At 43.7% G+C, this 15696-nt stretch overlaps 1 protein-coding gene across 2 annotated transcripts in view; it reads left to right on the forward strand.

Moving 5' to 3' along the window:
- Positions 1 to 15696, forward strand: part of LOC135233206 (probable E3 ubiquitin-protein ligase HERC4) — a 367748-nt gene that overhangs the window by 136490 nt on the left and 215562 nt on the right. For both annotated transcript variants that reach the window (XM_064296521.1, XM_064296519.1), the window contains exon 6: positions 14495 to 14619. In XM_064296521.1, coding sequence (XP_064152591.1) covers positions 14495 to 14619 — 125 coding nt within the window. The remainder of the gene's footprint in view (positions 1 to 14494; positions 14620 to 15696) is intronic.

Raw genomic sequence — 15696 nt, forward strand, 5'->3', positions numbered from 1 at the left:
TCACTCAAGTACTTAGTCCTTCCAGTTATTTAAACAGGCTGATACGGAAATGTTGTGTGGTTAAAAAATGTATTTCACAATAAATATGTTAAAGATGCCCTAATAAGCTTCCTGTTTAGTTCAGCAATATTTGTATAATAATGTTCTTGAAGAAGAGGAGATTTGTGATGGAAACAAAAATAACTATTGTTTTGAAAGCAAGATAACACATATAAATTATACCGTTATAATTGCAGGTGAAATGTGTGTAGTGACCCCATTGGTTTCTTGGACACTGACATAAAAACTGTAAAATAATTTATTTACACGTTTATTCATCTTTAAACATGTATATTTTATGTAGACAACAGTTGCTGAAAATGAATTAGACTGTTACGTTTTACATTTGGGCAATACTTCATGCGAGTTACTTTTATTATTTTAATTTATGAATAAGTAATTTACACAAGCGGCTATGCGGTAAACATCGTTAATCAAAATACATTATTATAATGAAGCTGTTTTAAAATGTTTAATAAAGGAAATAAAAAAAGCAGTTTGCCCGAGCTCGCTGTGTGCATCTTTCTGTGATGGTGTCGGTAATTAATTGCTAAAAGGGCCTTTCTCTGCCAATTCGTCTAAAGAATGGGGAGGGAGAAGCGAAAACATAGCACGATAAATTTAGCGACGCGTTTAAACCCGCAGCGATGAACTCCAAGCCGCTGAGTCATAGCTCAAGGAAGCCAATGTTTCAAATCGGAAATCCGAAACCTCAGACGTGCTTTCCGACACCTTTAAAGATGGCACCCGTCAAATAAATTTAGGATTTCTTTAGCAGTGATTTGTTTCTGCTAAAATCTATTGGCTGGGGATGTGATGCAGGAGGGCGGGTGGGAGTCATTAAAATCTGTGTAGGGTGGGGGTCGCTGAACATGGGAAAGTTTTTCTTTCTTAACTTGTCTCGCCTTTCAAAGACACATAATGACATTTTCAGTCTTAAGTCATTTCCAACATAGTTTATAGCACACACCACAAAAAGGCACTGGGTTCAAATCTGGGGGGTGGGGGGTAGCTTTCTGTGTGGTGCTTGTATGTTCTTCTCCCTGTTCACATGGATTTCCTCCGGGTACTCCGGTGTCCTCCCACAGTTAAAAGACATGCAGGTTAGGTTAATTGGGGAGTCTAAATGATTTTAGAGGTCCACCGCCTAACCCCCCCCCCCCAAAAAAAAAAAACCGAACAAATATCCAATCATATACACATGCCGCACCTCAAATGCTCCATGTCTAAAGGTCTCATTTAGAGGTATCTGAAAAGAAATGAGGCAGATCCTGGTGCTTTGTTTTTAATTAAATTAAATTAAATTCATTAATTAAATTAGCCGTCACCTTAATCCGTGTACATTTTGGCTACGTTGTAAACATTATCGCCGGCCGTAAGAAACATCGTCCTCGGACAGCGTGCGTCAAACGTCCGTCTGACTCAGAGAGGGGTAATTTCACCCTCGCGTGCGCGCTCCGAGCGTCCCCGCCGGTCCCGCGCGAACTCCACGTCCGCATTAGGGATGAAAGATCGCGCGCGCGCTCCTCAAGTGCCATTTGTTAATCAAGGCCAGAGTGCCAGATTATAAATATAACGGAGGAGAAAAAGACACATGTAAGTGATCTCATTTAAGAGCATTACGTTTGAATTTATTGGGGTACTTAGAGGGGAGCGAAAAAGGCCGCGGCTCGGGGAAGCGAAGGAGCCGGATGCAAATGAGGGTGAATTATGAGGACCTGCGTGCATCTCGCCCAAGTGCATTATTATTACACTCGAGTGTTTCCGGAAACATCCGCTAAGGGTTCCCCCCGGAGAGCCAGGCCCCCGGCCGTCGAGGAGGGCGCGTTTCCACCGGGTGACTAAGCAAATGACCCCGGTTTACCCTTTAGCTGGTCGTTGTAACATTCTCGGTTAGGTAATTTGGTCTGATTGTTTGGTAATAAATTTGAGTGCCATAGGTATTTTATTTAAAAAATATAAAAGATGTGTCATCATATTTGTGATTGTTATGAATTGGATATAGAGGTTTTATATGTGCTAACTGAAAATATGTGCAGGTTTCATTTTTTACAGAACTTATGCATGGATTAGATTAGATTCTCAGGAGGGTACCCATATGACCATATAGGGGCCCCCGTTTTTGCTGTGATAGCCCCATATTTCATCGCCCTTTCTTGTGTTTCTTATTCTGAGAAACTCTTGATTTGTTCCACATTTCATTCGTACCATATCAATTTACAGTTAGGGTTTCCTCACTGTATATTTCCATTATTGCAGGTTAATTCCATTTAAGGTCCTCCATGGAGTATGGTCACCCAAGATACATTACAAATCGCAACATGCATGAAGTGTTCATTAGCATCAGCATGCGTTATCTGGCCGGTAGTCCAAGGTCATGCACAGTCCCAGGTTATGTACAGCTGCACAGAAAATGTCTCTGCATGGCTCAGAAAATAACAGAAATTCACAGTATGCCATACTAATCATATTGTCATATTTTATGCATGTCTGCGTTGATACCGCAGATTGACCTGCAGGTATGAGCGTGTGCTTGTCATTATGGCGGCATTGCAGTTGTATTCCTATTGCAAGACACTGATGGGTTTATGGCGCGAGAAGCCAATGCAGTAACTAAAATAACTTTTAATTAACGGAAAATTCTGCAACTGTGTAACGGTTTAAAATACCAGATTTGCAACGATGTGTTTTCCCTGTTGGAAGTTATTTTGTTCCTAAATATTAGCTGTTGCCCCGGGAAACATGGCCTACTTGTTGTAAGACCTTGGCACCGAAAAAAGCTAGCTGTTACGTCCTCGATTAATTTAATCTCTACTTTAATTAATCTCTGTGCAGTGTGTCATTGGTCCATACAGACACACACCGGGAATCATACCAGGCGAGAAAATAGCAGTAAATACATGTTTGAGTTCAGCTCCAATTAAAATACCGGCTCTGTTCCGTATTTATGGTTTGCTCTTTAGAATATGAACAAACCGAAAGTACAAACCGGTAATATTTTCGACGGTCGTGATTCATTCAGCTGTGACACAATAGTGCCGGATGTACAGTAGTGGGGAAAAAAAAAGCAGGGAAAAAAAAAAACCTTAAATAGAGATGACGCTCTGGGTGGAGGGGGACATGTTTGCATTTAGCGAAATGTGCCGGATGTGTCTTTGAGAGGAGTAGGTTGAAAGGAAATCACGAGTACCGTGGTGGCGTGCGTACCCTAATGCAGACCGAGCTCGACATTACACACTCCTTTACAAAGATCGGTGATTCAAAGACAATCAGTCCCGTCAAGAGAGCTTGTTATTTTTTGTGACATAATACGTGTTACAGATCTCTTAGTGCCTCCGGTGTGTTGATTGTGTTTCCCATCTTTGGGTGAAGCGCCGTTTGCGAGCGGAAGAGAGACGGGCTGAGGCTCTGCTCCAGAGCGTCCCACACGGTTTCCCAGTTTGCGCCGTCGTCAGATGTTATTGCGGAGTGGAAGCGTCTCCGCGGCGCGTCGGCGTCTCCCCGCGCGAAAGCGGCGCAGCGTGGGGCCTGGAACGGTGGCGGAGAGGAGCGGAGGGGCGGGCCCTCGCGCGCGGCGCGCCTGCGCGATTCGGCGCGGGTGGAGAATCCGCCGCCTTCTCGCCCCTCGACGCTATAACACCCTTGCCCTCAGATTGCATGGCATCTTTTGAACCCACGCCAACCCCCCCCCCCTTCACATTTGATACTGTGAACCCCCTTCCCCCACACACACGCACATACACTGGTCCTTCTTCTCATCTACTGATCTGTTGGAGGATGTGGCATCTAAAATGGCCTACCAGAAGAAAAAATGCTAGTAATTTCTCTGGCGCACCTGACAAACTTCTTTGTAGGACTGGTGGCAAAAAAATAAATAAATAAAAATCGTAAGCCAGTCGCTAAAGGGTTAATTCCTGTCATCTTCTTTTGAATTTCTCATTTTTCTTCCCAGCATTGATGGGCAAAGCAAATTGCTTCCTAACAGGTTTATTTACAGGAAGGCCCTGTGGTTCTTTGTGGTTGTGAGCGCTGACGGCTGAGCCGCTAACAACCCTGTCATGCATTTTCCCTCCATAATTGACCGTTAAACCATCTTTTCAGCACCCTGACGTATCGCTTGTTATTACCGTATTGTTTATCTGCCCCCCCCCCCCTCCCCTCCACACACACTCGCATGTCCAAGTCTCTCAAGAAATGTATGTGCATTCATGGGCATTCCTATAGGCAGAAAGCCTATGCTCATTTTGTAGCAAGATTTACAATTTTTGAAGTTGACATGCATACTGTTGCCATGGTAAAGGTAGATGCCTGTATATATATATATATATATATGCGTGTGTGTGTGTGTAGTTTTTTCTTGGCCTTGATTGCTTTATCTTTATTTCTTGTGTTATACTGCCTTCTGCCCCCGGGGCTGGATTTAAATGTGTGTGGGTCTTCAAGGGTTTTACAGGAGAAAAGCTGTTTGGATCAGGGCCTCTCCACCATACAAGTGCGACCGAATTGTGTCATTTCGGGTTTTCTACCCTTCGCCGAAACCAAGCGAAAGTCCAAAAGAGAAGCAAAAAACGCAAGACAAAAGCTTATGAAAACAGACCGGATTGGATTATGTCAGACTTGGCGTGTTTCTCGTTTGAAAAAAAGGAGTTTTTTTCTGCTCTTATCACGCTACGCCTTGCAGCGAACTTAAAAAAAAAAAAAATTAAGAAACGGCAAAGCGCAGCCCCGCTTCCAGAGAGACGTCAACAAAATTGTTACTGTATATATAGCGCGGCGGGATCGAGTGGGCTCCGCGTGGCTAACGGCGTATAGCCGGAGGACTGAGAAGACACTGAGAAGCGCTAATGACCACAACACACTTCAGCCTACACTGCAGTGAGAGATTCAGTCTCTACACCCACCCCCCCAGCCCCACCCCCCCAAAAAAAATGCTTTTTACTTACCGTGCTACTCTTACCACCACTGTTAATAGCTGCTTTTGATGTGATGTTAAATGCCTTAAAATGACTGGCTGAACATAGTTATACTAAACGTCGTATCGTGTGAAGGCTTCTGTGGTGCGGTCTATTAATGGCTGTTATCAACCTGGATTTGGCATTATGCAGATGAAAGTGGCCATTCATTGAGGTTTTCAAAAGCTTGTGGGTTTGCTCAATTGCAATCCAATCTTTCTTTGAGCTCGCAAATGTGGATGTCGTTGTTTGAAGGGCTACTGCAATTTCAGCTGAAACGGCTGACACTAGACGCTACTGAGTGACAGTGTGCTGTTGTGGAGCTTGCTCTGTGGAATTTCTGTAATAACTATTGGTTTTGGTTAGGTTCCCCCCCCCCCCCCACCCCCCCCCCGCACTTTCTCAATTCCTTTATCACATTCAATCATCGCAAATACACTTAATTCCATTCAGAGACTGTAAATGTTGTGTGTTCTACTAAGCAAACAGGTAATCAGGGATGATTATACTATGAAGACGTGCCTAATTGCTTCAAGCTTGGAAAGCATATTTTATCCACCGAGGAAAGCAAACACAGATCTACGAGAAAAAAAAAAACATGGCTCGTGCTCATTAAGGCTCCTGCCAATGTTTACCACCCCGAAATTAGGAGCGAATGCGACTCCGGATTCTGTAAACAAGTCTGCTCCAACAGTCTTAGAAAGACTGTCGATTTCAGTTCTCCTTCCTGACCAGTTCCGTTTGTTAAACTTTATTCAACCTCAAATGTCGACTGAGGGGGAATGTTGGGTGTGGGCAGGGACTGCATAGCCAGCCAGCCATAGGGGGCATTATTCGGTAGCAAGATGTCAAGAGCCATTTTGGGAGCTCGACAGGAACACTGAGCTAAACATCCCTACTCGTTGTATAACTGCCACGGGAACAAATTCATTGCCACATTTTGAAAGTGAAGCGACAACAACATTTTAATAACCCTTTAATGCGCATACCAAAATATTTAGGGCTTACAAGATGAGTATTGTGTGCCAATAGCGTTTGTTGTGGGGTGCACACAGTAAAATGTCCAATAGGAACCATATGTACTCTGAAAGAATTGATTTAACACTGAAAATGTTATTGTACAAGATCTCTGTTAGGGGTGATGATAAAATGGCCGCCTTCGGGGTTTTGGAAACCAGGCTGCAATGAGGATGACTTCATGTCCAGGAATACAGGTCGCCACACTGAAACATTCCCACAACAGTCAGTCAAAAGGAAAACAAACCACAGGAAACCGCAGGTATATTTAACACAACGGCCGGCCTATGGCAACGCTCTACGGTGGCAGGGGGGCCTAAAATCTGCAGAAGTTCGAAGCGAGAATCTCGAAGATGACATCACAGCTCTCTCAGGCCGGTGCGTGAAAGCCATTATCAGCCGGAGCGGAGGACGGATTGCTGAGCTTGGTCGCCTCCCCCGCAGAGTACCCCTTCGCCAACAGTCGGCTCGTCCGCGTCTCGGAAACACTTGTAAGCGCGCTCTGACATATCCCGAAGCCGTGCGTTAGCACCTTTTCCTGTTGTGCTCGGAAGGTGTGAACAGATACCTACTGGCAGTCGGGAATGGGCACCGGGTAATAAGAGCAGTCTGAGGCAGTGACCAGGTCACGGATGCGGGGGGGGGTCGGTGGGGTGGGGGAGGGTGGGTGCCCTGGAATAGAGGAGGTGGCAGATTTGCACCTCGCCCGACCGCCTTTGGATCTCGTGGCCCAGACGCTCCTCCCTCTCTCCACCTCTCCATCCGAGGGGTGACTAGCCTCACCTTTTGCACTTTTGAGCCACCGAGCCTGAAATCGGGCCTCTTCACAGGTTTAAATTGTGAGAGCGCATCGCGGCAGAGCGAAATCAGGGTTGCCTCACAGCGGAACCTTCGAGCTAAGGGTGTCACAGGAGAAGGAACGGGGCGCTAGAGTGCGAGAAATAATCTTCTTGGCTGAACATCAGCGCTCGCCTCTCTGAGTACTAATATTGTCGAAGAAATGTAATGATGTTTTTTTTTTTGCTGTTGTTTTTGTTTGGTTCAGCTTGAAATATCACATAACGTCAAATAACTTCTTGCCCTTTAGACCTCCGGTTAAGCCTACTTTGTTTTCCTGAACTGTTCTTCACTGAAGAACACTGCACTTTTCAGGAGAACAAGAAAGCGACAACATTACAGTCCTTCCCTCCATTAATCCAGAGGGTCGGATTTAATGTGAGTAGATTGTGTTTTAAGGCCCTCCGGGCCTTGGCAGACCACAAGGCAGCATGCTTAATTCATTAATCTGATCAGAGTAACAGAGAAAGTGACCCAAGCGTTGATCATCCCTGGGACAACCATTTGGGCCAGTACCGATACTAATCTAACTTCCCTTACTTCCAACCTATTAAAAAGATTAAATGAAATACATGTTTGAAAAAATGAGGATGACTCATCAAGAGTCATCCGCAGTCATCAAGACTGCATCATCCCCTCTGTCTGAAATAAGAGCTGAGCAGATGCTTCTGTCAGAGCTAATGCACACATCCAGAGAGAAACTTCAAAAAGCCACAGCCCCACTCCGTAAAGAACAGGCCACACCCTCATCATGAAGCTGTTTTATTACCCTGATGAACCTCTGAGCTGTGACCAAAACAAATACACCAGGAAACAAAGAAGTGGTTTGATTTGGGCTACGGTAAAGGATTGGAGAGAATTTCTCCTCATTGAAGCAAACAGAAATATTCTTCTCATCGTCTTCCCCTTTCTGTCTCTCCAGCCATGAGTTACAGAATTTTTTTTTTTTTTGGGCGTGCTCTATATGATGGTAAGTCCTTTATATGAGTTAAGTAACTCTTTCATGAAAACATAACACCTTTATTGGAACTACTTAAGCATTCATGGAAACGTATTTCAATAACTGCAAATAAGCATGTTATGTCCCCGCTGATTCTGCAGGTGACAATACTATGACATACATAAATGTTTATATAAACCATATGGTATGTCTATGTTGTGCTTATGAAGTAGTTGTAAAGCTCTTATGAAGGACCATTCACAGACAATATCAGTTGTTTTTTATTGGATAAGTTCACTTCAGTGAAAATTAATTTCTATATTCCAAACGAGTCTGTCACATGGTCTGTGATTACCTCATACAGATCCATTAAGATCTAAAACACAGAGGAACGTGAGCAGCAATGTAATGAATAGACCATGATTTGCTTTAACCTGAGAGTAAATCACAGCTAAGGAACACCCTTCTTGGGAGTTAGTGGTGACCATCTTTGTTTGGCTAGTCCTCTGGGTACATCACGAAAAGACACCCCTAAATTTAGCCCTGCTCTTTGGAGACTCATACGAAGCCATTTTGTTGAAGCATATCCAAATGTTTAATAGTAAGGAGGAAGAGAGAGAACATAAGTCCAGAAGTTATTTCCTCAAGGGGAACTTCTCTAAGATCCTCATCAAGATTTATGGGCACTTACTTAGGTGTCTGAGTCAACATTCATAAGAGGACTTCAAACAAATGCCCCCCCCTGCCCCCCACCTGCTTTCAGTTGAAGTCACTGCTCTAAGGCTTGTAAATAAATAGAGATGTGCCTGTTTTATAGACAGTCGCAATTTAGAAATATTACCACAAGCAGAACTTTACCGCGCGCATTAATTTTTTATGGCCCGTTGTATTTTACCTCATTGAATTTTAAAATTTCATGGCTGACCCTGTAGCTTTTATTTCTTTCGTTTGCCTGACTAGGAGTTTTGAAATGAGACAAGTCGTGAATATCCTTTAGGAGCAGGCCCAGAATTGACTCTATTAGCTTGTTTGCGATGTTTAAAAGAGGCCCTGTTTAACACACAGAGACTGTAAAATGCCTGCCCATGTGGGGTGCCGTGGGGTAACTGAACAGACAATGAAAGAAAAATTAGAATTAACTTTTTTTTTTTGGCATGCCACTGTTTGGCCTTTGTGTGGACGTGTGTTGGGTTTGCATGCCTGGAATTTTACTGGTGGAAGGTGACCATGCAGGTCGTCTTTTGGCTGATGACCGTATTACCCCCCCCTTCCCACCCCCCTTTCCTCCCCAGCGTTGGAACACTGCCGGTTAGCCTTGGAGCTCCGTGTGGGAGTTTGGTGGCTCGTGGATCAGGAGGGTTGGCGGTTCTGGGCTGCGTTCCACCGAGAGTCTGCTTCTTATCCAGACACCGCCCCCCCACCCCAACCCAACCCCCACCCCCCCCAACATTGAGTCACCATCCTCTGACTAACAAAAAACCTCCTCACCATCCAGCTTTTTTTTTTTTTTTAACAGGCGCTTAGATATTGCAAAGCTTGAAATGAAGCCAGAAGACCTGACACATGCAAACAAATAACAAAACAAGAACAAAAAACAGAAAACTAAAAAAATACAAAATAAAAAAAAAAATTTTGCTTTATTGAGGCATTTGACTTTTGGGGAACTTGATGCCTGCAATGAATTCAATTGGTCTTTAGAGTGGTCACATTCATACGATTGCTAGCGACTTAAGCTGTGCGCTGTTAGAGTTGAAAGGTTTCGAGGATGCACAGTTTTACTGAGAATGTTGCTTGGTGTAACTATTGATTTTAAACACAGATGAAAACGCAGTGGGGAAAAAAAATGACAGCTGCCCACACCCCTCCCCCCCCTTCACACAGGCACACAAACACAGTACAGCTGTACAGTGCTGTGAATCTCCCCCTTTGTTTCGCTATGTGGGTTGTCTTGGAAATGAACTATGAAATCGTTTTTAAATGCCCAGTTTCCATTCTGAAAAGTAGACTGTGTAACCAAACTTGTATGCCTCATTATTGCTGAAATAAGCTGTAACGTCTGCATGCTTGCATGTTTAAGTGTCAAAACAACCTTAATGAGGCGGGATCTTAATTATCAAGAATTATGTTTTTGTTCTGTGATCGCGGCCTCCGTGCGAGAATTAACAACATGATATTACCATCGGCGTTTACAGTTCCCGTGAAGGTTCGAATGAAAACATACAAAACAAGTTTACCTTTGTGTTGATTTTTAAACAATTAATATCAGACTTTAAAAACGCAGTCTCAAGTGTTTACCAATTTAGCAATACGGCACGAGAGGCCATGCTATATTGTGAATATAGTTACAGCTAAAGCCTGCTGATTTGCACAATGCGCAGCAGAGCCTTATTGCTTTATTGCTTTCATAAAATGGAGGTGACATCATTACAGTGAATAAAAAGACACCAGTGTTCAATACAAGTAAAAACTGTCCATATTATTGTCCTGGGTTGATGCACCATTATTTATCGAGGGCTTTCTCAAATGTTGCTTATCTAATGTTAAAAGTTGTCGGGTAATGACGTTAGCTGATGTCAATGATCCAACCTCTTGTAAAAGGTGTGCAGTGATATTATACACAGTAAGTAAGCTGTAAGCTGTTACTTATATTGTGTATTTTAGCACAGCTAAAATGCTGTATTGACCAATCAGCATGCAGGATTGGAACTATCCGTTTTATAAACACCACTTTGCAAATGGAGGGCCTCTTGTGTCCTTCTGGAAGTATAACCCACAAATCCACCAGAGAATACATCCCTATTCCAGCACATTGTCTTTTCCCTGCTTGCAGTTATGACATAACATAGCATTGCCCTCTGCAGCAAAGTCAGCTGCAGCAGGCTATGAGAAACAACGGACATTTCTGTACTGCTATTTCCACGCTGGTCGTGACCTGAAATTGGCCAACCGGGGCAGACACCTGGGGGGTCTGAGTGATGGAACGTCTGATTCCACCCCCCACCCCCCATCCCCACCCCCCTCCCGAGAGTTCCCGAGAACCTGTCTGCTCAGAGCCCACCAGGTGGTACGGGCCGTCATCCGCAAAGCAGGTAGAAAATGTGACACCGGATGCCTTGTAAACAAAGCAGCGTGGTGTTGAGAGGGAGCCAGAGCGTGATGCGTGCCACTTTGCTTGGACTTTATAGGCTGGGGCCGCTGGTGCATGCTGGGATTCAATAAATGGAAACCGCACATTACCCTGGGAAGAAAAAAAAAAGAGAAGAAAAAAGATCCTTGGTTGTTTTATTTAATAAACTTTAACAGACTGGTATATTGAAGTTGGCAGAACATCACAGAGGCGCTTAATCTGAGTCAATGTAGTAATTAGACCAGCAAGGCTGTATGAGAAACAGAGTATGTGGAAGAATTTATTGTGCATTTCGAAAGCTAATAAGTTGTCACACAGCTGGCTGAGAGTCTCGCTTTCGCTTTTTTTTTTTTCCCATGTGTGGCCAGCGGCATTGTAATGATTGAAAGTGATGTCGCGTCAGAGTGTCATCTCGTCTTTTCGGTGTCCGCCGTTTGAATGGCACCGAAAACACGGTCGCGCTTGACCACACCCGCATGACTGAGGCGAAAAAATCAAGAATGATTAAGAAGAAAGCACAAGGCAAATGATCACCCTCTCGCAAAGCGCTCACAAATCTGAATAATGAACTAAGCTGTTTAGTGCTCCCTTCCATGGTAATGCTGCTTTGTCAATTTCCCTGCTTACAACGATGAGTGTGAAGTTAGTAGTTTTCTTTAGCGACTATAGCAATGTCAACATTGAAGGACCACCATTTTGCTAAATTATATAATTGTAATAATGGCAGAATCATCAGAATCCTAGTGGTAGAATCAATCAGTAGTGATGAGAACAGAGATTCCGTCTTATTGTATATTCATGAGGAAGTGAAGCCAGTTTCCGCCAAGCTTTACACAGACTTGGAATGAAGCTTGTTTATTCAGGAGAATCTCAGCATATCACAAAGCCGGGTGTTCCTGTAGGAAATCCCAAGGAATGTCATTTCTCTGGGCTGGATTTCTGACATGGAATTGATCTCTAAGGGGGGGATATTACAGTATCCCTGGATTTGCCATTTTAAACCTTCACAAACCATGTGATCCCCCCCAACCCCCCCCCCCCACCCGCACCCACCCACCCCCGCTTTCGCTTACAGGCATTTCTCTTTCTCCTCCAGGTGTGGAGGAGGAGTAGAAATGTGATGACTATGAAAGGATAATTATAATATTTCTCTCTAAATGAAAATGTAAAATAGAGAAAAAGGCTGTTAAAAAGCTTATGTGTATTAAATGTTGGAAAATTAAACAAGAAAGAGGTTATTAGTGTGGATTTTCTTGCGGTGTTTGATATGTGATTGTTTATCTGGTGCCGGTGTACTAACTAATAACTAGGGACCTGGAAGAGCGCATTACACAAATTTGAAGCTTAATTAAAGATTTCACGGATTTTATACTCTGTAATCTTTTTTATTGCATTGATTATTTTTACTGCCTTCACTTAAGTGTTGTTAGGACGTGGCTATTAAGGAATGCAAATCTTCCCACTGCTTGCATAACAATTCAACTTCTGGAGATGTCTTTACTGGCACACACATACTGTACATGCACAGTGTGTGTGTGTGCGCGCGTGTGTGCGTGTCCATCTGTGTGTGTGTGTCACATTTCTGCGGAGCAAAATAAATTATTTCTGGGTAAAGGAATCTAATCTAAATTCTAAATTACATTATTTTACTTAATTGTGAAGAAGTAGGTCATTCTGCTAAACTGCTGCCTTTTACCTTGGGTCAGTTACATAGCATTCATGTGTAAACTGCACCACTGGCCTGCATGGCTGAAAATAAATGGTATGTGTTATGGAGTGTGTTTATTTGTGAGTTTTCAGTCTTTTGCTGAAGTTATGTTCGCTGGGGCCTGTCCAGCTCCGGACCACCCGAGTTCACGTGTCGTCGGGTTTTCATCAGAACGGCCGCCATGATATAATTTCGTTTCGACAATTCGGAAAACAATCTTTAAGAAAAGGAATAAGGAAAAAAAAAAAAAACCATAGAGAAAAGTTTTTTGTCGTCGTCGTCGTCTCCAGGTCAGTTCATTCAGTGGGGCTCTACGTTTTTTGAGGCTTATCCTGGCGGTAAAGGAGGGAGGCGCATTTGAAAAGGAGCACCCCCCCCCCCCCCACCCCCCACTACACCCCATTCAAATCTGCCGCACTCTCCCGCACACCCTTCAGCTGGGGAGGCCCCTTTTTTTGCTTTTTTTTTTTTGCTTTAGTATGCGAGCTGCGAAGCGGTAATTGTCTCTAATTGATAGGGAGGTGTTAAGGCCTTTCTGCCGGACCCGGAGAGAGCTGCGAGGATCGGGGGCGAAGGGGGGGGGGGGGGGGGGGGGGTGGAGGGTGGGGGGAAGGATTTGGAACGTTTCGAGGCCCGGACTCGTAATGATTCATTAATTTCTCCCGGTTTTTGTCGGGACGGCTCATTACCGCCTAAAAGAAGCCCCGGAACAAAGAGTCCTGTAGGTAGGAGGTGAGCTTAAATAGCCGCGGCCCAACGCGCCCCACAAAAAAAGAGAAAAAAAAAAAGGAAAAAAAAGTGAACAAAAAGTTGAATGGGACTTGGAACAGATGCAACAAAGGTGACAGATGCAAATTGCCCACCGTACTCCCGAGCACTTTTTAACCTTCATTCTAATTAGCCTTTCAGTTTGTTTCAGGCTGAAAATAGTTTTCCCCGTGGTGCTGTGGATAAAAAAAAATGAACGAAGCCATTTTGCAACCATATTAAATATAAAAGAATTATATATTTTAAAAGATATAAAAGAATAAAAGCCTTGACGTTTTTTTTCAATGTCAGTGTTGGGAACTGTTATGATTTATGTATTATGTATGTGTGTGTGCGTGTGTGTAATTGTATGTATTTGTTTGGTGCTCATGTACAAAGTTTTTTATATAACATACTCTCTTTATAATGCAGTTGCTCGAATCCACAATGTGAAGGTTACATCATAAATGGTCTTCTTTATCTAGAATGGCCTATTGTGGTTTATAATGGAGAAACTGTCCTGTGCCGAAGCATGTAGTCTGTGCATCACAGATACTCCATATAGATATGGTTGTTATGAAATGTCCTAGTCACATTTGATTATTTAAATTTTTAACACTTAATTTATATAATAATATGATGTAATATAATGCCAATGCAATGACTTTTAGTAATTGTGTTTTCTATGCAATATAGTTATATAAATGAATGTGGCCATTTCAATGTTTCAACCAGATCATAACATTTTCCTCTGTCTATTCACATCATTTTGTTGTTGTGTCATACAGAGCTATGATCTCTGGCAATCACACTTCTCTCAGTAACGTGCTTTAAAAATATAACAACATTTACTTTCAATGTGTGGTCTAGGACCCTAAAAAGCACTTGAGTTCAATTACAATATTCCAGCTTGGAGTGATTCAAGTAGAGATGCACTTTATATAAAAAATCAGTCTCTCTCTCTCTCTCTCTCTCTCCCTCCCTCCTACCCTCTCACTCCCTCTTTTCCTCCCTCCCTCTCATCTCTAACTGCGGGATGCACATCTAAACCAACGAGTGTGCCGTTTTGTAAATTAAATTCGGCTAGCGTACTGTGTGTTTTTACCCCTGCATTTCGCTTTTCCCAGGGCGAATGACTACGGCCAGATCGGCTCACGTTCCTGTGAAGACGCTGCCGTTCCGCGATTCGTCGAGGACCTTGAGAACATCACCAGCATCGCCTGTGGGGCCAATCACAATCTGGCCCTCTCAGGTAATGCGGTCTAAAGTAACCAATCGGATCTCCTATCCCTCTTCACCGGAAATTACCTGTGTTTAAATATAGTTGCTTGCTAGCCTCACTTAGAAGTGCTGAATTTAAATTTATTGCATTATCACAAAAAAATAAAAAAATAAATACATGGAGTAATACATGCATTTATTTTAAATTATTACAAATTATGTACTATTTATTACATTATTTATAACAGGCGTACATGCTGTACAGCATGTGTATGTGTACGTTGCATGCGCGTATGTGTTGCGTGTATATATGTATACACATATACGCTATAGCATATGGGCCCATCCAAGCTCATCCTCCTTGACCCCTTTGTGACCCCTCAGGACCCCAGATTAGCAGAGTGGCTATCACACTCCACTCCGGAGCCCGCGCCGCGCTGGGCGAAGGAGAAAGCCAGGGCATTTATGAACAGCTCCAGTGCCTGAAAGTTCAGCTGTTTTTCCTCAATTACAAACGAACGGTAGAGAGAGGGAGAAAAAAAAAAAAACCTCTCGCCATTGGGGCTGCCTGGCAGACCTGACAGCAGAGAAAGAGAGGGAGAGAGGGAGAGAGAGAGAGAGAGAGAGAGAGAGAGAGAGAGAGAGAGAATGGCCCCTCCGCCTGATCCGTAACAGTCACTGCCTGTTACATACATTTCTGGATCCATTCGGGCTATGAAGATAATCGAGGCGGTCGACACTTCCCCCCGCAGCTGAACGGATTTATGATAGCACTGTCAAGAAAATGAGGCGAAATGACACAGTAGCTGACTTTAGCTGCAAATAATGTGATAGGCTCCACTGTGGCTCTGCAGCAGCTGCTGTCATTGCAGGTAATAGGCTATAAAGAAGGCTGATAGCAATACCTGTCATTTCTTAATGGCCGACTTCACCGGAGAGCTTTTGTGGCCTTTAACATGGAGATAATAGAAGATACAACAAATTTTACCGCTTTCACGCTTGCATTCATAATTTATCTCGCGGGCGGCGCCACAACAAGGACAACACCCTCGCCGCGGTGCGAGGGTGGGGCGGGGGGGGCCGTGTTCAAGCGGCCCATCGGGTGGGG

Source organism: Anguilla rostrata, chromosome 10 (assembly GCF_018555375.3).
Source record: "Anguilla rostrata isolate EN2019 chromosome 10, ASM1855537v3, whole genome shotgun sequence".
Classification (NCBI taxonomy): Eukaryota; Metazoa; Chordata; class Actinopteri; order Anguilliformes; family Anguillidae; genus Anguilla; species Anguilla rostrata.